This window comes from Lutra lutra, chromosome 8 (genome assembly GCF_902655055.1).
Source record: "Lutra lutra chromosome 8, mLutLut1.2, whole genome shotgun sequence".
Lineage (NCBI taxonomy): Eukaryota > Metazoa > Chordata > Mammalia > Carnivora > Mustelidae > Lutra > Lutra lutra.
Window position 1 is genome coordinate 61,863,861 of NC_062285.1, and position 24,841 is coordinate 61,888,701.

Sequence of the window (24,841 nt, forward strand, 5' to 3'; positions counted from 1 at the left end):
ATATACTGTTAGTGGCTGGATGAAGTTATGTAGTATCAATGCATGAGACTGAGACACAATGACTTCAGGAATATGATTACCTTTGGGAAGTGAGGGGTGTAATGGAGCCAGAGGACTCTACGGATAGAGTTATCTGCAATGTTTTATTTCTTTAGGAGAAAGATACAAAGAAGATAAGGGGAAAATGTTAATAATCTATTAAACCTCAGCAGTGAGAAGGTCAGGAACATGGCGGGGATGTCCGTTATCACCACTGCTATTCAACATAGTACTAGAAGTCCTAGCCTCAGCAATCAGACAACAAAAGGAAATTAAAGGCATCCAAATCGGCAAAGAAGAAGTCAAACTATCACTCTTCGCAGATGATATGATACTATATGTGGAAAACCCAAAAGACTCCACTCCAAAACTGCTAGAACTTGTACAGGAATTCAGTAAAGTGTCAGGATATAAAACCAATGCACAGAAATCAGTTGCATTTCTCTACACCAACAACAAGACAGAAGAAAGAGAAATTAAGGAGTCCATCCCATTTACAATTGCACCCAAAACTATAAGATACCTAGGAATAAACTTAACCAAAGAGACTAAGAATCTATACACAGAAAACTATAAAGTACTCATGAAAGAAATTGAGGAAGACACAAAGAAATGGAAAAATGTTCCATGCTCCTGGATTGGAAGAATAAATATTGTGAAAATGTCTATGCTACCTAAAGCAATCTACACATTTAATGCAATTCCTATCAAAGTACCACCCATTTTTTTTTTCAAAGAAATGGAACAAACAATCCTAAAATTTATATGGAACCAGAAAAGACCTCGAATAGCCAAAGGAATAATGAAAAAGAAAGCCAAAGTTGGTGGCATCACAATTCCGGACTTCAAGCTCTATTACAAAGCTGTCATCATCAAGACAGCATGGTACTGGCACCAAAACAGACACATAGATCATGGAACAGAATAGAGAGCCCAGAAATAGACCCTCAACTCTATGGTCAACTCATCTTCGACAAAGCAGGAAAGAATGTCCAATGGAAAAAAGACAGCCTCTTCAATAAATGGTGTTGGGAAAATTGGACAGCTACATGCAGAAAAATGAAATTGGATCATTTCCTTACACCACACACGAAAACAGAATCAAAATGGATGAAGGATCTCAATGTGAGAAAGGAATCCATCAAAATCCTTGAGGAGAACACAGGCAGCAACCTCTTCGACCTCAGCCGCAGCAACATCTTCCTAGGAACATCACCAAAGGCAAGGGAAGCAAGGGCAAAAATGAACTATTGGGATTTTATCAAGATCAAAAGCTTTTGCACAGCAAAGGAAACAGTGAACAAAACCAAAAGACAACTGACAGAATGGGATAAGATATTTGCAAACGACATATCAGATAAAGGGCTAGTGTCCAAAATCTATAAAGAACTTAGCAAACTCAACACCCAAAGAACAAATAATCCAATCAAGAAATGGGCAGAGGACATGAACAGACATTTCTGCAAAGAAGACATCCAGATGGCCAACAGACACATGAAAAAGTGCTCCATATCACTCGGCATCAAGGAAATACAAATCAAAACCACCATGAGATATCACCTCACACCAGTCAGAATGGCTAAAATTAACAAGTCAGGAAATGACAGATGCTGGCGAGGATGCGGAGAAAGGGGAACCCTCCTACACTGGTGGTGGGAATGCAAGCTGGTGCAACCACTCTGGAAAACAGCATGGAGGTTCCTCAAAATGTTGAAAATAGAACTACCCTATGACCCAGCAATTGCACTCCTGGGTATTTACCCTAAAGATACAAACGTAGTGATCCGAAGGGGCACGTGCACCCGAATGTTTATAGCAGCAATGTCTACAATAGCCAAACTATGGAAAGAACCTAGATGTCCATCAACAGACGAATGGATAAAGAAGATGTGGTATATATACACAATGGAATACTATGCAGCCATCAAAAGAAATGAAATCTTGCCATTTGTGACGACGTGGATGGAACTAGAGGGTATCATGCTTAGCGAAATAAGTCAATCGGAGAAAGACAACTATCATATGATCTCCCTGATATGAGGGAGAGGAGATGCAATATGGGGGGTTAAGGGGGTAGGAGAAGAATAAATGTAACAAGATGGGATTGGGAGGGAGACAAACCATAAGTGACTCTTAATCTCACAAAACAAACTGAGGGTTGATGGGGGGAGGGGGGTTGGGAGAGGGGGGGTGGTGTTATGGATATTGGGGAGGGTATGTGCTATGGTGAGTGCTGTGAAGTGTGTAAACCTGGCGATTCACAGACCTGTACCCCTGGGGATAAAAATATATGTTTATAAAAAAATAAAATTAAACCTCAGCAGTGAGTACACACAGTAGATTAAAAATGACCAGGAATTCTTTGATGCTCTTCCCTTCAATAGATTGGGGTCTCTGTCCCTTCCTTTTTAAGGCTCCTTTTTAAGCCAAAGCTGTAAAAAACTGAATTTCCACTTTTGTCTCTTGGAATGTTCCGTTTGGGGAAAAACCAGAAGTTTGACTACTCTAAAGATCACCATACTGTGAGGAAGCCCAGACTAGCCATGTGGAGATGATGTGCACAGAGTGAGAGAAAGAGATGCCCAGCTGTTCCCGACCACCTAGCCCAGGCACCACCAAGCAAGTTTGTGAAGGAGCCATCTTGGACATAATAGGTCCAGCAGATGCAATGCAAGCAGAAGTGAGGAACCCAGATGAAAGATAACATTGAGGCCCCACCAAAGCTGTTCCAGCATTCAAAACCTGTTGGAGCCACCATCATAAAAGCTGTAGCCCTTTCAGACAAGCTATCCCCTCTGTGCCTAGTCAGAATTTCTTCTGATCTGCCAAATCATGAGCATAGATACTATTTTAAGTCCCTATCTTTGGGGATGGTTTGCTGTGTAGCAAGAGTAACCAAAAAACACATAAGTTGTGATATTATACTCTGTACTTCATTGATATACTTATCAATATATAATTGATACTTAAATTTCTTTAAAAAATGTTTTCAAAGTAGAGAAACACATCACATTTTCTAAAGAAGAGTCAGACAAAAATCAGAGGGCCAGAACTGATTGAGCTAAACACGCAGCAACTGGCTGTCTTGCCAAAATTAAATGAATGATTAAAGTCCCTAAACACTAGATTTCCTTTGTTCCCCTTCTTCTTTGCAGATATTGCTTCAATTTTTTTTTCCCCTCTTCTGTAGCTCCAGTTGTGTCATTAAATACAGGAGTATTGGTTCTTGTTCAACTTTCAGTAAGTCCATTAGGGAAGCAGGCAGAGCTCGAATCAACATTAATTTCTTTCATGAGTTTTTTTCAAAACTAACACTGCTACTCCACCATCTATCCAGACCAAACACTTAAAAACTATCTTAGATTCTTCTCTTTCCTTTACCCTCTAAATACAGTTGATTCTAATTATTTGCAGATTCTGTATCTGCAAATGTGCTTACTTGCTAAAATTTATTTGTAACCCCCAAATTAATATTTGTGGTGTTCTTGTGGTCATTTGTGAACATTTGTTGAGCAGCAAAACATCTGAGTCACCCCATGAGCACATTCCCAGCTGAGGTCAAATAAGGTGACACTCTGCCTTCTTGGTTTAGCTTTCATACTATAAACAACTGTCCTTTTTGCAATCTATTTGGTGCCATATTTTTCTCATATTTTTGCTTTCTGTTAGTGATATCACTGTTTAAAATGGTTCACAAGCACAGTGCTAAAGTGCTGTCTCATGCTTTTGGCACGAGGCCATGATGTGCCTTATGGAGAAAATACATGTGTTAGATAAGCTTTATTCAGGCATGAGCTATAGTGCTGTTGGCCATGAGTTCAATGTTGATGAATCAACAATATATATTAAATAAGTTATCTTTAAAGAGAAACACACATAAAACAAGGTTAAGTATTGATCAGTTGATGAAAATGTTGTGACCCAAGTCTTATAGAAACTTAACCCCGTATTTCCCCTAGAGGCAAGGGTTCAATATTTACTCATTGGCTGTTCATGACGACTTCATAGAATAAAACTTCTGTAAATAACAAGAACTGACTATAACTTATTATTAAGGCTCAGAGGACCATGGCAGGGTGTTTGTAAAAGATGGAGCTTTCTGGAGATTTGGAGCAATTAATATTTGCATATTGAAGTGAACAGGAATATATCTAAGCTGCACTCATGAGAAAGGGCAGCTGGCATCATATTCCTGCCCACTAGACTGCAAATATCATGAAGACAGAGAACAAGTCTGTTGCGTCACAGTCATGTCCCAGAGTCTATCCGAGTATCTGACCCATAGGAAATGCTCAATCAATATCTGATTCAATCATTCATTGATTCATTTAAAAATATTAAGTGAGCCTCTGCTATGTGTCAGACTTTATATTAGACAATGTATACATTAAGCAGTAATATTCTTGTCCTCAGGGAACTTACATTGTAGGGGTTGAAAACAGACAATAAGCAACACTGAGAAACATAACATGTAAGGAAATTAAGTGAAGAAAGATAGAAAAGCATCAACAGAATAAGAAGTATGGGGTTTGAAGAAGGTTGCTATTTTCTATTTTCTATTTTCAAAAGTCCTTTCTGATAAGGAAATTTTTGAAAGGAAACCTAAAGGAAATAAGGGGGTGGTCCATGTAGATATCTGGGAGACGTGCAAAGAGCTTGAGCCAGTACAGAAGCTGGCATGTTTGTGCAGCAGCAGGGAGGATGGGGTTCCATAGTGCTGCTCAGAAAGAAAAGAAAATGTCTGCATAATAAACAAAATACAATCCTTGGAGGATATTAACTATTTGTGAAAGCCAAATACCTGCTTTTAACCTACAACACTTGAGTTCTGAGCAACAGCTGTTTTCCCATTACTTTGTTTCCCAGGAAAGCAAAAATAAATAAGAAAGGATACAAGGAAAAACAGAAAGCAATTATAAGCTAACCTTCTACAATGTTCCTATTCCATTAGATACACACATCTTTAAAATAGAAGATAGAGGTATATTTCTAGAGGTTCCTATAGCTAACACAATGCATTGTCTTACCATTTCTTACTTAAGAGATCAACAAATATGCACCTGGAAAGCAGTCTAGAATTCCTTGTTTCCCTGGGCCTTTACACATCTCAAAAGAGTAATCCCCGAGGGACCTTCACTTCTGATACACAAGGGAAGGAAAACAGTAGCAAAGGGACACTGCATTTTTGAAGAGACTGCACCCAGCCAGTCAGTTCATCTAGCAGAATAATCCATTAAAGCATGTTACTTCTCTGCATATAAATTGAGGGGTAGAGTCACAAACACTGAATTACAGCTTGAACAGAAATTGTGCATTCATATTAGGAAAAGGAATTGAATTTCAAGCCTAGAGCTAGTAAGTAGTTAAAAGAATTCAGGTCCAGGCACCATAAAAATCTACCTAGCAATTCCACCCAGATCTTTAGGGCAGAACCACACACACCAGACTGACTGCCCATCAGCCAATGGCTAAAGGAAATCCATTTTCACTCCAAAATATTGCCACTCCATTGCCACTCTAACCACACCATGTACTTGAAAGAGGTTCTAGAGAGCTAAGTAGCTGAGAGATGTGTCATTTTGTGAAAATAATAATGAGCTAAGACAGACATGTATTCTGACCCCAAATGCAAATTTTATAGAAAAGGGAGTAAGGCCATTTATATTTTGTTTTGGCTTCTTCCCCTCCAGCTCTGCCAGTTTTCTGACACTATGTTTGCCTTCAGGCTTCGTGGCAGCAGCATCTCTGTGATCTGCCCTGTGCATATGAGTCAAAGTCAGTTTGCCATTTGCTAAATTATTTATGAGCTCAGCTGCTCTTTGGATTTTTTATTGCATAATTTTTAAGTAAATATTTTATAAGCAGCCAGAGGCCATTGGTATTTGACACGTTTCAGAAAATTAAAGAATACAATTTAAATTGTATAAAAAGACAAAAGGATCGCTATGTCTTTGTTGATAGAAGACTCACACGGCACCCACAGTGGATAGATTTAAGCATCGTTTAAATAGACTGATTACCAAACCATGCTTTTGCATGTAGATAAATTCTCCTTTAAGAGAGAAATCAAAAAACTGTAGCACTTTAGTTTCTTCTTTGATATTTAGTACTAAGTTAGATTTCAATGTTCTTGTTGCTTTCAGAATTCGATGTAGGTCAGTGTTATGCTGCACCTCAAATTTGCTAATTTGCATTGCTTTAAAGCCATTGTTCTAGTAGCAAATTTTATCATTAATAAATTGCCTACTATTTTCCAAATCTCCTATATTTTGTCTAAAACTGGAAGTCTGGATCTCTTTAAAATGTGAACCTAGTACTTGCAGCTATAGGGTGAACTAAAAAAGAGGAAGACCCAGAAGCGAAGTGCCTTTAGAAGCTGACTGAATGAGGACAAGAGAGAAATCAAATACAACACTGAGATCTCAAGCCGGTCTGGGAGAATGCTTTGCGGAAGAAGAAATGGAAACATCAGGAAAGGATTTCACCTGTAAGAGAGATGATTTATTATTAGACAGGTTGAAGATCAGATGAGGTGCTGACAGAATGCTCAGGTTGTGTCCAACAAGTACCTGCTGATGTGGGGCCACGGCTTTGAATTGTGGACAAAATAAATGAATGAATGAAACAGATCAAGCAAATATTCATATTATCAGCAAATCATGTGGCAGTTAATACTGATTTTTTACCTCCACTGCCCTGGTTGCCGGCATAGCATCTTTCACAATGTGACATATGCTTAGTTTGTGCCAAACTTTAAGTCAAATAGCTCTTATTTAACCTTTAAGCTGTTAACCAAAAGGCTATTTCTTCATGTATATTTTAGTCCATGTTTTCACCAAAAGTGTTATGTTTGTGTTTATACAAAATATAGATACATAATGCTTGGTATTAACGTGGCCCTTTCAGCCAAGGGATAAAAGTATGCTCTATTTCCCTGGCTACATTACCTATTGAGAACTGAGTTCCAGGACTGCAGACTTTTATAGAAATTTATCTTGTGCATTTTTTCCCTTGCATTGCCTTGCTTCTCCAGGATGTGCCTGCCTTCCTAAGGCTCTCTTATCTTCACAATCCTAGCCTTAGCCTGTTCTTAGGTCCCAGTTCCACACAGGTCAGAGACAAAGGTCAGGGTTCTTAGTTAAAAACAACAGAGTCCCTTCTAACTCATTTAAACAGAAAATTACTTTATTAGAGGATGAGTAGAGGGCTTGGAGAAACAGATTTGGACGATACCTCCAGAAAGAGCACCCATACCATCCCAAAGAGTGGGTCTCGTGAAAAACCATCACTACTTAGCGCTGCTGCCACAGACGCTAAAAGCCAGGGATACACCTTCACTTAAATCACTACTGTTGCTGCTCTGTTACCAAAACCTCACTCCTGCTGCTACACACCTGCAAAATAGAAGTGCCAAATGGTATGCCTTCCCCGTTATTACTCATTTCCAGTTGAAGTCTACCTTGGGGCCATCTCTTTGGCGAAGAGGAGATCATATACCTGCATCCCAGGTGCATGGACAACTGGGATTCACAGTCTTAGGGATGACAACTGAGCTTCGATGATAATCCCCTGCTGAGTCACAGCTTCTCCTGCTTCCAGGCCCAAGTGCCCAGGACTGGGCTTCTGCTTTGGGATAGCTGTACTGACTGTTTCTGCTTATTTATTCCCCTGGAGATTAGAATCCTGGCATTTTGATTAGGCCAGGGCTTGGAGTTCTACCAACCCACTTTGCTCTGGCCAGTCTCTTTCGTACAGACCTCTGAACCCCAAGGCACATAATAAGTGTACAATAAATGTTGAATTAAGGAAACATTCTACCAATAAAGACTTCCTAGATGATAACTACATATCTTTCCAAATCCTTTCTACTGGGAACACTGATACCTCTCATCTAGAACCACCAATCTGCTGTGTCACGTGGACAAGGCACCTCCCCACCTGTTACTCCCCAGCAGTCGATATCTCATCCCCTTAACCAACAGAGAGTTCAACATGGGGCTTAAATTCACCACCTGAGTCAGACACCAAAAGTCAGACACTTAACCTGAGCCACCCAAAGGCCCCTGAACTAATTTTTTAATTGTACACAGTATCTATATGGGATATCACTGCAAAATAGGACATGTCTCTTTCCTTCCCCTTTAATATAGTGAAGATCTACAGTATTCAAATAATATCATATTTTTTAAAACAGATATACAGATGTTCCTTAACTTACCATGGAGTAATGTCCTGGTCAACCCATTATAAGTTGAAAATATTGTAAGTTGAAAATGCATTTACTACACCTAACCTATCAAACATCATAGCTAGCCTAGCCTTCCTTAAACATGCTCAGAACACTTAGACTACAGTGGACAAAATCATTTAACACAAAGCCTATTTTATAATAAAGTCTTGAGTATCTCGTGTAATTTATTGAATATTGTGCTAAAAATGAAAAACAGAATGGTTGTAAGTATATCAGTTGTTTACCCTGTGATTGTGTGGTTGATCGGGAGCTGCAGCTCGCCGCTGCTATCCAGCAATGAGAGAGAGAGAGAGAGAGAGAATATCATTCTGCATATTGCTAGCCTGGGAAAAGATCAAAATCCAAAAATCAAAGTATGATTTCTACTGAATGCGTATCACTTTTGTACCATCATAAACTTGAAAAATTGTAAGTTGAACCATCATAAATTGGAGACTGTCTGTTCTGAATTTTCTCCAAAAAAGGGGTGAGGCCAACTACAAAGAACCCTGTAGTTGTAGCTAGAACATCTTAGTACAAGTCTTAACTTCTCTACTTGCTAGCCCTGTGTCATTGAACAAGTTATTTAAAATTTCTGAATTATCTTTTAACTCCTGTGAAATAAGGATATTAAGCCTGTAATGTTGTGATTTTTAATAAATACACTTTTGGGATTTTGTCCTCAGTTCCTGAAATTGTTTCAGAGCCATGAGGGTGAGATGGGTGTCTTGGTGTTCATAACAAGCCTCTTGCAACTATAATGGAGTTTATGTTAATGAGGTGACTTTGGAAAACCCCTAACGATGGAGGGGGAGCTGGTTGCCAGGGGAACAACCATGAGTACAGGGTTAGAACTTTCAGTTTCACCTCCTGTTCTCTGGGGACGGAAGAGGAACTGGAGTTTGAATCAATTGCCAGTGGCAAATGATTTGATCAATCATGCCTATGTAATGAAACCTCCCTAAAAACCCCAAAGGAAAGGATTCAGAGAGCTTCCAGGTGGGTGAGCCAGAATGCTACCACAAGCCCCTGTGCTGGTCCCCAGAGTCCATAGGGAAAGAAGTTCCTTTGTATGGGACTTCACCCCATGTATCTCTTTATCTGGCTGTTGATTTATGACCTTTAATATCCTTTGTAATAAACCAGGAATCTGGTGAGTAAACTGGTTTCCTGAGTTTTGTGAGCCGCTCTAACAAATTAAGTGAACCCAAGGAGGGGGTTGTGGGAACCTCTGATTTATAGCCAGTCAGTCAGGAGCACGAGTAACAACCTGGATTTGCAACTGGCATCTCAGTGGAGGGCCGTCTTATGGGACTGAGCCCTTAACCTGTGGAATTTGATGCTATCTCTGGACAGTGTCAGAACTGACTTGAACGCCCAGCTCGTGTTTGAGAATTGCTCGGTGATGTGGAGGGGGGAATCCCCACCACAATGGTATTTGGAGCAGAATTGTCCCCCAAACTCATGAAGTTATTGTGAAGCTCAAATAAGACCATTTACATGAAAATGCTCTACAAATATAAAAAGCATAAAACAAATGTAAGATGATACTATTAATGTTGATATCGAGAGTTTATAAACATCCATATCTAAAACTGCCTCCAAAATGGGAATGAGATAGGAATTGACTTCCAGAATAAAGTCTCTCTTTCTTTTCAGTTCATACCCATGACCTCTATAATAGGAATCTGAAACATCTACCTTGTTTGTGAACCTCCTTCTGGAAGCCCGGGTAGGAAATAGTCACAAAAGAGCATGCAATGATTGCTATGTACCTATAGATACTCGTCAGGAGATGGAAACAATATTTAAGCTGGTAACAGCATTTGCACTGAGTCCTCTTAATTAGCTCACACCAGGGGAGTGAACATAATCCACTCTCCCCATTTCCAGAGACTTCCAATGTGTCAGGAATCTATCTACTTTTATTACCTGAATTGCTTTACAAATAAGCACAGTGTGAAGCATCAGTGCTTTATAAAAACTACATTAATGCACCAACTTGTTCAGAAGCCAAGAAGAGAATAAGAACACAGCATAGAGAGAATTTAATGGGCCCAGCTTGAACTTTTTTTCCAGCCAACACCATTGAACACCTGTTAACAATCATGAAGAAGTTACAGGGAATATTGAGGTCTAAGCACACTGCTCTAAATTCCATACTCCAGCAATGTTGATTTATTTTCTCTGAGGTTCCCATGGCTAAACTTCCTTACCAAAGGTTTATTCTTGGAAAAAAAAAAAAAAATCTCTCCCTACAAGACTTTCAGAGACATGTAGGATGGACTAAAACAGAAAAGTAACCAGCTCAATAAATTGAGCTGTTACGAGTTGAGGTATTATATACTAATAAAAGTCTCTTGCTTGGAAAGAGACACTATAACCAAAGTTTAAAAAATGTCAAATGGGGGTGCATGGGTGGCTCAGTGGGTTAAGCCTCTGCCTTCGGCTCAGGTCATGATCTCAGGGTCCTGGGATCGAGCCCCACATTGGGCTCTCTGCTCAGCGGGGAGCCTGCATTCCTCCTCTCTCTCTGCTTGCCTCTCTGCCTACCTGTGATCTCTGTCTGTCAAATAAATAAACAATATCTTAAAAAAAAAAGGGAACAAAATCTCCATTAACCCTAAGAGAAAAATGGGCTACAACTTAAGAAAAAGAAGGAAAGAAAAAAAGAAAACCAATTCTCAACCATAAGAAAAATGCAAATAAAAACTTTTACTGAGATCATTTTTTAAATATCCAAATTTATATACAAAATATATTTGTTATCCAATGTATAACAAAGTGGCCTGTTAGAAAGGCCTAAGGAAATAACTCTCATGTTTGGCAATATCTAGAAAATCACATATGAACTTATCCTTTTTTTTTTTTTTAAAGATTTTATTTATTTATTTGTCATAGAGAGAGAAGCGAGAGTGAGCACAGGCAGACAGAGTGGCAGGCAGAGGCAGAGGGAGAAGCAGGCTCCCCGCCAAGCAAGGAGCCCGATGTGGGACTCGATCCCAGGACGCTGGGATCATGACCTGAGCCGAAGGCAGCTGCTTAACCAACTGAGCCACCCAGGCGTCCCATGAACTTATCCTTTATCAAGAATCCACATCTAGAAATCTATCCCAAAGACAACACAGCAACATTATGAAAAGATATGTGTACAAGGGATTCATTACAAAGTTATTTGAAAAGAAAAATACTTAGGGGCACCTGGGTGGCTCTGTCATTAAATGTCTGCCTTGGACTCAGGTCATGATCCCAGGGTCCTGGGATTGAGCCCCAGATCAGTCTCCCTGCTCAGTGGGAAGACTGCTTCTCCCTCTCCTACACACCTGGCTGATGTTCCCTCTCTCTCTGTCTCTCTCTCTCTCTCTGTGTCAGATAAATAAATAAAATCTTTTTAAAAAGAAAGAAAAATACTTAATGGAAATCTATTGTGCATCACAAGAGGAATGACTGAATAAACTATGATCCAGTGGTTCTTAAACTTTAGGTGCATCAGAATCACCTGGAGATCTTCTTAACACACATATTGCTTGGCCCCAACCGCAGGGTTTCTGATTCAGTAGGTCTGCAGAGGAGCCTGAAAATTTGCGTTTTTGCCAAGTTTCCAAGGGATGGTTGGTGATGCTGCTGGTCCAGGAGCGACAGTTTGAGAACCACTGCCTAGTAAGTCCAAACAATGGGATACTTCACATCTGCAAAAAGGAAGGGTATCTCTATATATCAATATGTAGTCATCTTTGGGTTATAGTTTTTAGTGAAAATAGGAAAAATTTTTTAAAAACTTGCTGCTATTAAAAGGATAGATAATAAAAATTCTTAAAGTGGTTATATCTATGGGAGAGTAAATGGAGTGGTGTTAGACTTCTCAGTATAGATTTGTTTTATAAATTTGACTTTGGAAGAATGTAAATATTTTAGTTAATTATCAAGCACAATAAATTTTCAATAAAATCTCTAAAAATAAAAAATAGTATGATATTAATGGACCTAAATGTATTTCCAGTTGGTGGCAGAGCTATACAAAGAAATAATTCCAAATGACTTTAAAACAGTTATTTGAATGTACAACCCTAGTAGAATATGCCTGACAAGAAGATGTGTCCAAAATGAAATAAAATTTCAGGGATGCCTGGGTGGCTCAGTTGGTTGAGCATTGGACTCTTGGTTTTGGCTCAGGGCATGGTTTCAGGGTCATGAGATTGAGCCCCCTGTAGGGCTCCCGTGCTCAATGCAAAGTGTGCTTGAGATTCTCTTTCTCTCCCTTACCATGACTCATGTGTGTACTCTCTCTAAAAAAAATAAATAAAATATTTTTAAAAAATGAAATAAAATTTCAAACTCTTCCGTAACCATATTGTTGGCAATAGTGTAGATATTGTCATTTAGAGACTGTTATATGTAATAAAGAAAATTAGTAATTATGGGATATTTTAAGGTATTTTAAATTCTGCCATCCTCGGCGTCCTTGATAAATAGGATCCTTGGCATGAGAAAAAGGAGACACAACATTTCATAGAAGAGTTTCTATACAAGCATCATAATCTTGAATTTTAATTTGAAGTATCAGTACGAACGCATAGTTCACTTTATCTTTCAAGAAACAACGCAAAATAAAACATGTTTTTAAAAACAAACATTTCTTAGCTCTGTTCTCTAAAAAAGGCTACCCAAATTGTGACCTTTTTTTTCTTATTTTTTTTTAAAGATTTTAAAAATTTATTTATTTGACAGAGAGAACCAGAAAGGGAATAGAAGCAGGGGAAGTGGGAGAGGGAGAAGCAGGCTTCCTACTGAGCAAGGAGCCCAACGCGGAGATGCTGAAATCATGACCTGAGCTAAAGACAGATGCTTAACAACTGAGCCACCCAGGCATCCCAAATTGTAACCTTTAAATAGCATCTCCTACTAAAAGGAAACAGGGCTCCTGGGAAAAAATGGTTGATTGCAGGTCAAAGTTAGAAAATGTATAAGATCTCAGGGAAATGCTCAAACACATCTGGGGTCACATCAAGAGGACTCTAGCCACCTAGAGATGCCCACTAGCCGAAGACAAAATACCTTGAGGCTCAAAAGAATCACCATAAGGGATTGAAGGGCATTGGCGATGCTTAAATCCATGAGTTCATAATAATACTCATAAAGAAATAAAGAACAAGGAGGAAAGAAAGAAAAAGAGGGCTGAAGTGTCATCACTGGGACCTGCCAGTGAACCAACTTGTTAAAGGCTTCCCCTGCTTTCTGAAAGTAGAGCATTTCCTATTAAACTTTTTGTAAGCTGAAATGTCATACAGTGAACAATTACCATGAATTTATATGGAAAATCTTTGAGCATTCTCAGACTCACAAAATAACCTCTCTCAGGCTGATACCTTAGGACACATCTTGCTAACCGATGCACGAAATAAATGGATATAAAGCATACATGTCCAGACATGAAAGCTAGAGCAGCTCGATGCTGAGCTGTTGGGTGTAGTTCCCGAGGAAGGCGCTTGGGGGCGCCACTCTCACTGCTGTGGAGCGCGCCGCTGCTGTAATACCTTGCAAAACAAATGCCTTTCTTCGTAAAAGCAAAAATCCTCAACAGATTTCTCTGAATTAGCAAAGACAGTACTTATATAAGTCATAGAAGCAAAGTGGTGTAATGTGAATGTTCAAAACACATTTGAACATTTCAAAATAGTTTGAAAACTATTAAATAGGGGCGCCTGGGTGGCTCAGTGGGTTAAGCCGCTGCCTTCGGCTCAGGTCATGATCCCAAGTCCTGGGTTCAAGCATCGGGCATTCAGCTCAGCAGGGAGCCTGCTTCCTCCTCTCTCTCTGCCTGCCTCTCTGCCTGCTTGTGATTTCTTTCTGTCAAATAAATAAATAAAATCTTAAAAAAAAAAAAAAAAGAAAAAACTATTAAATAAAGACGGATTCAAACACTTGTCCTGCCTTTTTTATAGAAACTGTACTCTCAGCTTACTAAGAAGACGAAGGGAGAAATCTATTTATAAAAGTATTCTGCAATGAATTAGAATTAGAACAGCAGCATTTGAACCCATAATGAGTCATAGATTTGGTAGTGATCATCACCAGCTGACAATATCACGAAAGTAGAGATCCCCAAATATTATGTACTCCTAATGAAATAACACACCACCGTATGAAGCAGTCTGTTAAAAAGCTGAACCTGATTCTGATTAAAACTCTAGATCCAACAACCAATTTACAGGACAAATAAACATGTACAACACTATTCGAAGGACAAATAAACATGTATAACACTATAGGAATACAACAGCAAAATTCAGACTGCAGGGAATTACCTGAGAAACAAATTGGTGTCTTCAACAAATGGCAAAGCAGAAAAGAAAGAAAATAGAGATAGAATCTATATATCTTAAGATAGATCTCTTAAGACTTATCTACCAATTACAATCGGGGAATCCTAATTCAAACACACATTTAAAAAGAGATAACTAAAAATTTGATCACTGATGGGCAATTTGATATTCAAGAATTACTATTAATGTTATATAGTATGTTATGTTTATGGTTTATGGTTATGTTGATTATGTTTAAATAAAAAGAGTCCTCTTCTTTGGGGGCTGAAATATTTATAAAGAAGCAGTATCATGTCTGGAACTTGTTTCAAATGAATATGGGAAGGAAAAGTGAAAAGGGTAGTGGTCTGCTGGTAAATGTTGGCTTGGGGGTGGGTATCAAGGAGGCCTCATTTATAGCATTTGTATCATCTCTGATTGTCCTGGTGTAAAATACTCACACCATGACAGATTTCAAGCTATCAAGCTGTGAGAAAGACTTGGTGTTGCAAAAAGGTGTTTATGATCCACTCTTGAAGAGGTATGAACTGATCCCAGCATACCACTGGAGAAGGTATACAGGTTAAAGAAGGCTGGCCAAGGGCTGGTAAGTTGCTCGCCCTAGGGGTGGATACAAGTAAGTTGGTTACCTTATCCTGCATGTTTGAAATTCTCCATAACAAAATTATTTATTTATTTATTTTAAGATTTTATTTATTTTTTTGTTTTTTTTTTTAAGTTTTTTTTTTTGTTGTTTTTTTTTTTTTTGTCAGAGAGAGAGGGAGAGAGAGCGAGCACAGGCGGACAGAATGGCAGGCAGAGGCAGAGGGAGAAGCAGGCTCCCCGCCAAGCAAGGAGCCCGATGTGGGACTCGATCCCAGGACGCCGGGATCATGACCTGAGCCGAAGGCAGCTGCCCAACCAACTGAGCCACCCAGGCGTCCCAAGATTTTATTTATTTTTTTGACAGAAAGAGAGAGATCACAAGTAGGCAGAGAGGCAGGTAGAGAGAGAGGGGGAAGCAGGCTCCCCAATGAGCAGAGAGCCCCATGCGGGCCTCAATCCCAGGACCCTGAGATCATGACCGAGCTGAAGGCAGTGGCTTAACCCACTGAGCTACCCAGGCACCCAACAAAACACTTTAAAATGAAATGATTCACTTTCTTTCTCTCAGAAAATGTACAAAACAGACCACATTAGATACCAAAGGGAATAAGAAAACTCCATAAGAGTTTTTTTGTTGTTGTTGTTGCTAAGTGCTGTTTTGGACTTAAATTGGCTCTTGGCCAATTTATTGAATTATCATCTGAATTAAGTAAAAGATTCTTGCTTTTTCTTAAATCACAGGGATGAAAGTGAAATAATATGTTGAAATATATATGTATATATATGTACTAACGTGTGTGTGTTTGTGTATGTGTATCTTCAATCCTCCATGAAGCTTCGAAGTCCTTCCCTTAGAGCATATACCTCATTGAGGCAATGATGATTATAGATTACTTTCACTGGCATTTAGATGTGAACTATGAAGAAAATAAATACAAAGTTTGCCAGCTAAAAATAACTTGGAATATCTTTATGATACTTTCCCAAGTAAAATAATGCAGTAAAACTTATAAAAGTATAATTTCATAATACTAAAGTGTATTTGGGACATACTAAATGACACAACTTCATTGGAAAGTAAATTGCTCCTTTGTTCATAAATTCCAAGAACACTTCTCAAAAAAACTCTATGATGTTTTATATTAAACTTAGCAGCATCTAGACTTTTAATCACAAATATAATAATAATGGCATTTATTTGACATTTACCATGTGCCAGAAAACTGTGCTAGGCATTTGACACAAGCTAACTAATTGAATCTTTTCAATAACACCATGAGGCGGGTATTATTATGATGCCCATTTTACAGATTAGGAAACAGAGAGAATAAGGTCACACAACTAGTAAAGGGTAGAGCCAGGATTTGAACCTAAGTAGCAAAACAGCTGGGCTCCCAGAGTTGAACTGGAGACCCAAACTTCATCAAGGAGAGAGATAAGTCATAGCCAGTTACATCACCATTTACTCAGAGACCAGTTGTGGCAGAGTGGAAAGCATTGGAGCAGAGGGGATACTCCACCTTAAAATGGCTACATCACTCTAAGCAAGTTACTAAACCTCTTTGCCTTTCAATTTCTCATTTATAAACTGCAGATCTTTAAGGGTTTTTTTCCAGGTCAAAAATTATAATGTAATCAAATCATGATTTTGATGGGTGATATTGATTATTAGTACACATTTAGTCTATTTTCAATATTCAAGCATATTTCCCCAACTTTGTCTATAAGGAAGTATGTCCAAATTTATAAAACCAGATATTTCAGAGAGCTCTTTTGCAATATAGATCCTGCATTTATTGAACTTTATTTTGTCACTATTTTCCCCTAAAATGTTCCAATGCTCAATTCTAATCCAGTATCTCTGATACTTAATTTTTTTAAATTGTTATCCAAACAAATAAACAAGAAAACACTGTTGTAAACTGAGGCAGAATAACAAAAGGAATTCTAGACTGATGATGAGAAGTGGCTGGGAGAAAAGGTGGGTGTGTTGTTTATCCTGCCTGATGAACACAAATGAACTTCACCACCTGGTATTCATGCCCTGGAAAGTCTCTTCCAACATTGGGTCAGATATGACCTAGGTGATCAATAAAGTGATGCAGAAATTATAGGAAGAAAGAAAGGATGGGAGGCAGGAAGGGAGAAAATAAGGAAGAAAGGAAAAAAGCAGAAAGAAAGAAAGCACTGTTTCTTTGGAAAGTTAAATCCAGGCTTATCAATTAACTTACATAGAGCCTTTATTTTATAATGCTATTGCCAGTCAGTTAATATTTTAATGTCTAGTTCCTAATTTCTCCCATTTTACAAAGTACATGGGCATCTGCATTTGGTTGAGAGGGTTAGGATGCAGAGAAATTGTCATCACGAATTTATTTCAAATTTCCTGCCTGTCATTATCCAATTGCTACGTAGGCAGATATTCTTAATAAACTCTGTGTATCAGAATACTTTCTACCACATTATTTACATTGAACTTTACAACCAAAAGGGCAGCTTTTCATTTTCTGCTGCAATTTTTAATTTCTATGGGTCTCTCTTTCCATTGTTCTTTTTTCTTTATATTCAACCACTCTCCTGAAAAGAACCTAATGCAACATTTTATATTGCTATTCCATCACCCACTCTATTAATCAAGATATTAAACATGCAATGAGCAATCCCACTCAAACCCCACTTGGAGCTTCACATATTATTACCATGACCTCGTTATCTACAGACCCTCAGCCAGTTTTCATTGACTCATTCCATTTGTGATTGCTCATGTTTAAGTCTAATCTGAGTTATTTAAAATTGCATGAGGAATTGGCAAATGATTTGATAATGTTCAAATATAACTGCTGTCCCATAAGGGAATGATTTCATAATTCTATCAAAACTGCAATTGGTTTTGTCAGAAGCAATTTGTTTTATAGAACCCATTGCTTACTCCAAATTACAATTCCCTCAGCTTTTAGATATTTGCATTTTCTTTTAATGTTTCTGACATTATGTGATGGTGCTGGGCTTAGATTAAAAAGATTTATTGCTGTCCTTCATATTTAAATATGATGGGACACGATGTATAAAAAGAACTAAAAAAAAAAAAAAAAAACAAGGTGATCTGCAAGGCCTGAGTGTTACACACAGAGGATATTTATCAAATATTCTCTTCGTATATTTGGTTTTGCTCTGAAGGCTGCATGGGATTTTTGCTGGACTTGAGCCACCCTAATCTCCAATTATAGTATCTCAACCTAATCTGCCTGCTATTGTCAATTCCTTATAATAATCTACCGGGCTCCATTACCCACAGCGGGCTTTTTCCTGGGCCACCTGCATTTTTTTTTAAGGTTTTATTTATTTATTTGACAGACAGAGATCACAGGTAGGCAGAGAGGCAGGCTGAGAGAAAGGAGGAAGCAGGCTCCCCGCTGAGCAGAGAAGCCCGATGTGGGGCTTGATCCCAGGACCCTGGGATCATGACCTGATCATGACCAGGCAGAGGCTTTAACCCACTGACTTTAACCCACTGTAACATTTCTGCGGTATCTTGTGAATCACTGCTACCGTTCTTACCATTTCATTGTCATTACAATCACAGTCATCAGGTAACATATCTTGAACTTCTATATATGCTAGATTGGCACATATCACAGAGAAGTCTTATTCTCTGCTCTTGAAAGAAGATGAAATGGCAACATAGATTTTTCTTATCACTAACCTTGTTTTACTGATAACTACCATTTATTATTCTGTGCCAGATACCATGGTAAGCAATCTATAAGCATTATTTTATTTAAATCTTGAGATAGGAACTTCTAGCTGCATTTTACAGATGATAAATTGAGATTTAGTGAGGGTAGGTAATTTGTTCAAAATCACACATGCATTGATGGAGCCAGCCTTCAATTCTTGGAAGATCTATAGAGATGGAGGGACTTCTGACCACAAGAGGACAGAAGAAAGGAGCTGAAACCTATGTCACATTTGTAGATTGTTCAGCATGAGGCAGGTTGGAGGCTCAGGGAAGGGAGGGAAAGCAGTCTCCTAAGTGGGTGGATGGAAAAAGAACAGGAGGGATACAGAAAAGAGTAACCTTGTTGCAGAGCTCTTCATTTCATTAATATGAAATACCCTCCTTGGTTTTATTTAATACTTTTCACCTTGAATTCGAATTCATCTTATTTTAATGCAATAGCTGAATGAGCTGAGCTTAATAGGATAGTTATAAAGCAAATTTATTCTTTCCCACCACTCCTTTTCACTACACTTGCTCTATCAAACAATCTATTCCTTGTCTTTGGATGAATTCTTGGACAGGTCCCATAGTTTTTTGGATCACTCTTAGATAATATATGAATTATCTTTTTGTTGTGACATGCAGAGGACCAACCCAGTGTGATAATGAGAACTCCAAACTCCATTTTATGCAGTCTCTCCCTTACACAGGTTTGAATTTGCTCCAGTGTGGAAGTCTGCACCAGGGAAGAGGGATGTGGTTAATTCTGTCTCCTTTGCGTCCTCTTTCCACCAGGGCTGGGCCTGGAGGAAAGGGACAAGGTATTATCTGTCACTCTTGTGATCTAGATGTTCCAAGCTGACTCTTGGAAACAGTTTTGTGGGTTTCTTAGAGATTGCCCCAGTGAAACATGCCATTGTTGATCCCTTGACACCAGCGGGATTTTTTCCCCACTTCTTTCTCAGCCCCAGGATTCCAATGGATTACCCTTCAACTAGGGGCCATCATACCTCTCACCAGCCCATTTGGGGGAGTCCTCTTCCAGACTACAGGTCAGCTCCCTCACCCTCTCCCCAATCCATGGGTTCATTTTTCCCAGGAAATACACACCCTGCACCAGCCATCATATTGCCATTAACAACTGTGGCTTGCTCCTTAAGCAGCCTTGCTTTCTCTCCTTTGCTGCTTCAAGCCAATCTAGCCACAGCTTTTTTACAGCCCATATGCCCTCCTAACTCCAGGGACTCCAATCAAACTCTCCAAAGGAAGCCCTCTTCTCTTGGCATGGGGTGAAGGAAAATCATACCCCCTCTTTGCCCATGACAGTGGAAAAAGCACAGAATTTCCAACAACTCTCTCCAATATACACCTTTCACCCCTGTATTCTTTAGGAGGCTGAATAAGAAGTCTTACCATTTCTTTCTTTTTAAAAAATTTTATTTATTTATTGAGAGGGTGGGGGAAGAGAAAGAGAGAACAAAGGAGCAGGGAGGAGGGGCAGAGGGAGAAGCAGACTCCCCACTGAGCAGGGAACCCAGCTCAGGCTTGATCCCAGGACCTCAGGATCATGACCTGAGCCAAAGGCAGACACTTAACCAACTGAGACAACCAGGTGTCCCAGTCTTACTATCTCTTAGCATGTCCTATTTGGAGAGTTTTGATACCTCACTTTTAGACTGTGGGGTCCCTGGTACCCACTGCATTGTTTTTAGCATCTGGGCCCTCAGCCAAAACGGGGACACAGAAGTCATTTCAGCATTCTCTTACATCGGTACTGCTCTTCATGTCTTCTTTTTGTTAGTATTTGCTCATATACCTTCTCCCATCCTTTATTTTCAACTTCCCCATGTCATTCTGTTTTAGACACTTCTTATAAATGGTTGATTTTTTTTTTAAAGATTTTATTCACCTATTTGACACAAAGGGCAGGGGAGCCCAAACAGGGGGATTGGCAGGCAGAGGGAGAGGGAGAAGCAAACTCCTCACCAAGGAGAGAGCCTGACATTGGGCTGAATCCCAGGACCCCGGGATCATGACCAGAGCCAAAGGCAGATGTTTAACTGACTGAGCCACTCAGGCACCCCTAAACAGCTGATTTTTTTAACCCAATATATAAATCTCTGAATTTTAATTAGGTACCTTCAGTTCATTCATAGTGTATTGAATTTATTTCTGCCATCTTATCTTTTTTTTTTTTCCCATGCTTTCTGGTTGTTTCTTCTCTCTATCTCCTTTTCTTGGCTTTGGATGAACTGATTGAATTTTCTTTGTTGTTGTTTTTTTTTTTTTTCCCTCAAATCATTTGAAAGTTGTACAGTTTATTTCTCTTTTAATGGTTTCCTTTATTTAAATATTGAAACTTTTTTCAAATAATATCTGGCATTAATCAGAATCTATATCCCGAGGCCACTTCCGGCGTAGCCATGGCGGCTAACGCTACCACTAACCCGTCGCAGCTGCTGCCTCTAGAGCTTGTGGACAAATGTATAGGATCAAGAATTCACATTGTGATGAAGAGTGATAAAGAAATTGTTGGCACACTTTTGGGATTTGATGACTTTGTCAATATGGTACTGGAGGATGTCACTGAATTTGAAATCACACCAGAAGGAAGAAGGATCACTAAATTAGATCAAATTTTGCTAAATGGAAATAATATAACAATGCTGGTTCCTGGAGGAGAAGGTCCTGAAGTATGAATGGATTTCCTTGACTTAACTGTTTTGTGTTATAATGACAACAAGATAGAAATTTTTTTTAACCTTTTAATGTTTGGATTCTGTAAAGCCAAGTTTCCCGTTAAAGGGAAATGTTTTGAAAATTAAAAAAATTAAAAAAAAAAAAGAATCTATATCCCTTAAACAATATAAGAATCATATTGAGATTTTATTGCCCTCTATAGCTGACCAACCCTCCCTCCCATCACCCATGTTGATTTAAATCTTCTTGGATTTTGATTACAGATTGTTATTTTAACAAACTATGCCAGTTTCTAGGCTCTCGGGCCAATTTTATGATGTCATTCTCCTAAACAGTCTCTTGAGCAAATGATCATCATCTTATCTGGACTCTGCACACTTTCTCTTTGCTTTGAAGAATTTCTAAAGCAAACTGGGGCAGTTCTCATTGGGAGAGGCAGAAAGCAGAGTGGGAAAGCCTCTGTGGCTAAGCCTCAGCTCCTGCTTTGCTCTCCATTGCTCACTTGGATAGAGCATTTTTAACCTTCCCTTGTTTCCTCACCTGCTTTCATTTTAACGTGATCCTGACCACTCTCTATCCAAGCCCCTATACCTCAACCCAATTCTTTATTTTACTTCATTCTGTATTTTACTTCTTAGCACTTGAAAGAAAAATACCAAAAATGTACTCAATGATTTCAACTTAGGATCTGCCAAGGCAAGGAGTAAGCTGGTTTCATTGTAGCCATGAGCGATTCTCACCCCAGCTCAATTTTATGAGATGCTAGCTTTGGTCATCTCCAGACAAAGTTGGAAGTCACTTGGTCTGTTGTCCCTTAAGACTCTGGATTCTTGGAGATCCTGCTTGTGTTGCTCCCCATGGTCAGGCAGAGCGGTAGCCTGACGGTCAGTTGTCATTGCTTCTTGGCTGACTTAATAACTCTGCAGGCTATGATGAAAGAACGCTTCGGGCTCCCCAGCCTCAGGCTATGGCGCCCTCTAGTGGCTATTGGCAGGCTACACCGTCCCCACTGAGTTCTAGCACTCTGACCCCTGCCCAGTGCTCTGGCCACCTGCAGTGGCATTCCACCTTCTCGTGACATTGTGGTTATTCAAGAGCCTTCTCCTCAGTAGGAAGAGACTCAGAGAGATTGGACAGGTCTGCACCTCATGTGACAGGAGACTACACCACTACAGATGAACACTAACAGTGGGTAACAGAGGATGCCATTGTGGGGAAAGGAAGTGCTGCTTTTGCTATCTTAAAATGCTGGCCTTGCTTGACTACAAGTCTGTGATCACTGAGCTTCTAGGACAGGGTTTGGGAAAGTACGGCTCATGGGTCAAATCCAGCCTACCTGTTTTTGTGCACCCACAGGCAAAGAATGCTTTTTATATATTTTTTAAAGATTTTTTTTTTATTTATTTGACAGAGAGAGAGAGAGGTCACACGTAGTCAGAGAGGCAGGCAGAGAGAGAGAAGGAATCAGGCAGGCTCCCTGCTGAGCGGAGAGCCCAATGCGGGGCTCGATCCCAGGACCCTGAGATCATGACCTGAGCCGAAGGCAGAGGCTTTAACCCACTGAGCCACCCAAGTGCCCCTGCTTTTTATATTTTTAAATGGTTGAGAAAACCAAAATCAAAAGAATAACATTTCATATGAAAATTATATGAAATTAAAATTTTCAGGGGTACCCAGTTAAGCATCTGACTCGATTTTGGCTCAGGTCATGATCTCGGGGTCATGAGATGGGAGGCCTGTGTTCAATTCTGTGCTCAACTGGGAGTCTGCTTGAGATTCTCTCCCTCTGCCCCTCCCCCAGCTCACGTGCCCTCTCTCTCTCTCTCAAATGAATAAATAAATCTTTAAAAACATCTTCCATTCCATAAATAAGGTTTTATCAGAATATGGACATATTCATTAATACATTGCCTACAGCTGCTTCCATGTCACATCAGCAGAGTTGAATAGTTGTGACAGAGAACCTATGGCCCACAAAACAAAAAATATTTACTATCAGCCCTTTACAGAAAACGTTTGCTGACTTCTCTTCTAGAAGATCCGTGTGTTCTAGTTCATCACAGATTGCAGGGACCTGATTGAATAGGGTAAGAATGTCTATGGGGCCTTGCAGGGAATGAAGGTGAATTTACATGGTGAAGGTCCTAACTGAAGATTTTAGATTTAATCCACTAGGCTCTGAGGAGACTTTAAAGTTGGTGCCAGGAGTACATGGTGGCTCAGTCGGTTAAGTGTCTACCTTCAGCTTAGGTCCTGATCTCAGGGTCCTGAGATTGAGTCCACACTGGGCTCCCTGCTCAGTGGAAAGTTTTCTTCTCCCTCTCCCTCTTCCCCTACTGTTTTTTTTTTTTTCCTCTCTCTCTCTCTCAAATAAATAAATAAGTAAAATCTTTTAAAAAAAATTTAAAGTTGGTGCCAGGATCAAAGCAAGTACATTCTGAAGACTCAACAGGGCATGAGTGGTAAGAAGGACTGAATGAGAGGAGATTCTGAGGTAGGGAGGCCAGTAATGAGGAATAAGAGTTGAGGGCCTACAGTAAGGAGTGTTCAGGTGGAGGAAGAAGTGGTTACTGGAGGTGCCTTGGGTACTATTTCAGAGGGCAGCAGACAGGATGTCATCAAAGAGGTAGAGACAAAGAGGCCAAGGCCATCAGTAGGATAGAGTCAGGAAACACCAACAACATATATCCACAGGACACAGGAACATTTCTGAGGATGACCTAGTTTTGTCAACAGGTATCATTCTTACCCAAATGACAATGCAGGTAGATTTACTTTTGCTTTCCACTAGCATTTTTTTTTAAAGATTTTATTTATTTGCCAGAGAGAGAGAGTACACACAAGCAGGCAGAGAGGCAGGCAGAGGCAGCAAGAGAAGCAGGCTCCCCACCGAGCAAGGAGCCCGATGTGGGACTCGATCCCAGGACCCCAGGATCATGACCTAAGCTGAAGGCAGTGCTTTAACCAACTGAGCCACCCAGGTGTCCCTCCACTAGCATTTTAAAATACAACTTGGCACATAACAGATTATGGACATGGAAGAAAGAGATGGACACATAAAGTAAGTAGTTTGAGACTGATGGGTATCATTGTGTAAATTCATAGGTAGACATAGCTGGGGAATTCTCCAAGCTAATGTCTTTTCCTAATTCCCGTGAAGTAATAACATTTCTGCCCAGAAACCTCTGGGCTCCTTACCATGTGTTTCCATTAGATTGAAATTAATTGGTATGATCAGAGTTA

General features: G+C 39.5%; 1 protein-coding gene across 1 annotated transcript; it reads left to right on the top strand.

Annotated features, from left to right (window-relative positions):
• Positions 1 to 21,308: 21,308 nt before the first annotated feature.
• LOC125107117 (U6 snRNA-associated Sm-like protein LSm5) lies at positions 21,309 to 21,711 on the top strand. Its single transcript, XM_047741841.1, has one exon. The coding sequence runs from the start codon at positions 21,322 to 21,324 to the stop codon at positions 21,595 to 21,597; it is 276 nt and encodes a 91-aa protein (XP_047597797.1). The 5' UTR covers positions 21,309 to 21,321; the 3' UTR covers positions 21,598 to 21,711.
• The last annotated feature ends 3,130 nt before the right edge of the window (positions 21,712 to 24,841 follow it).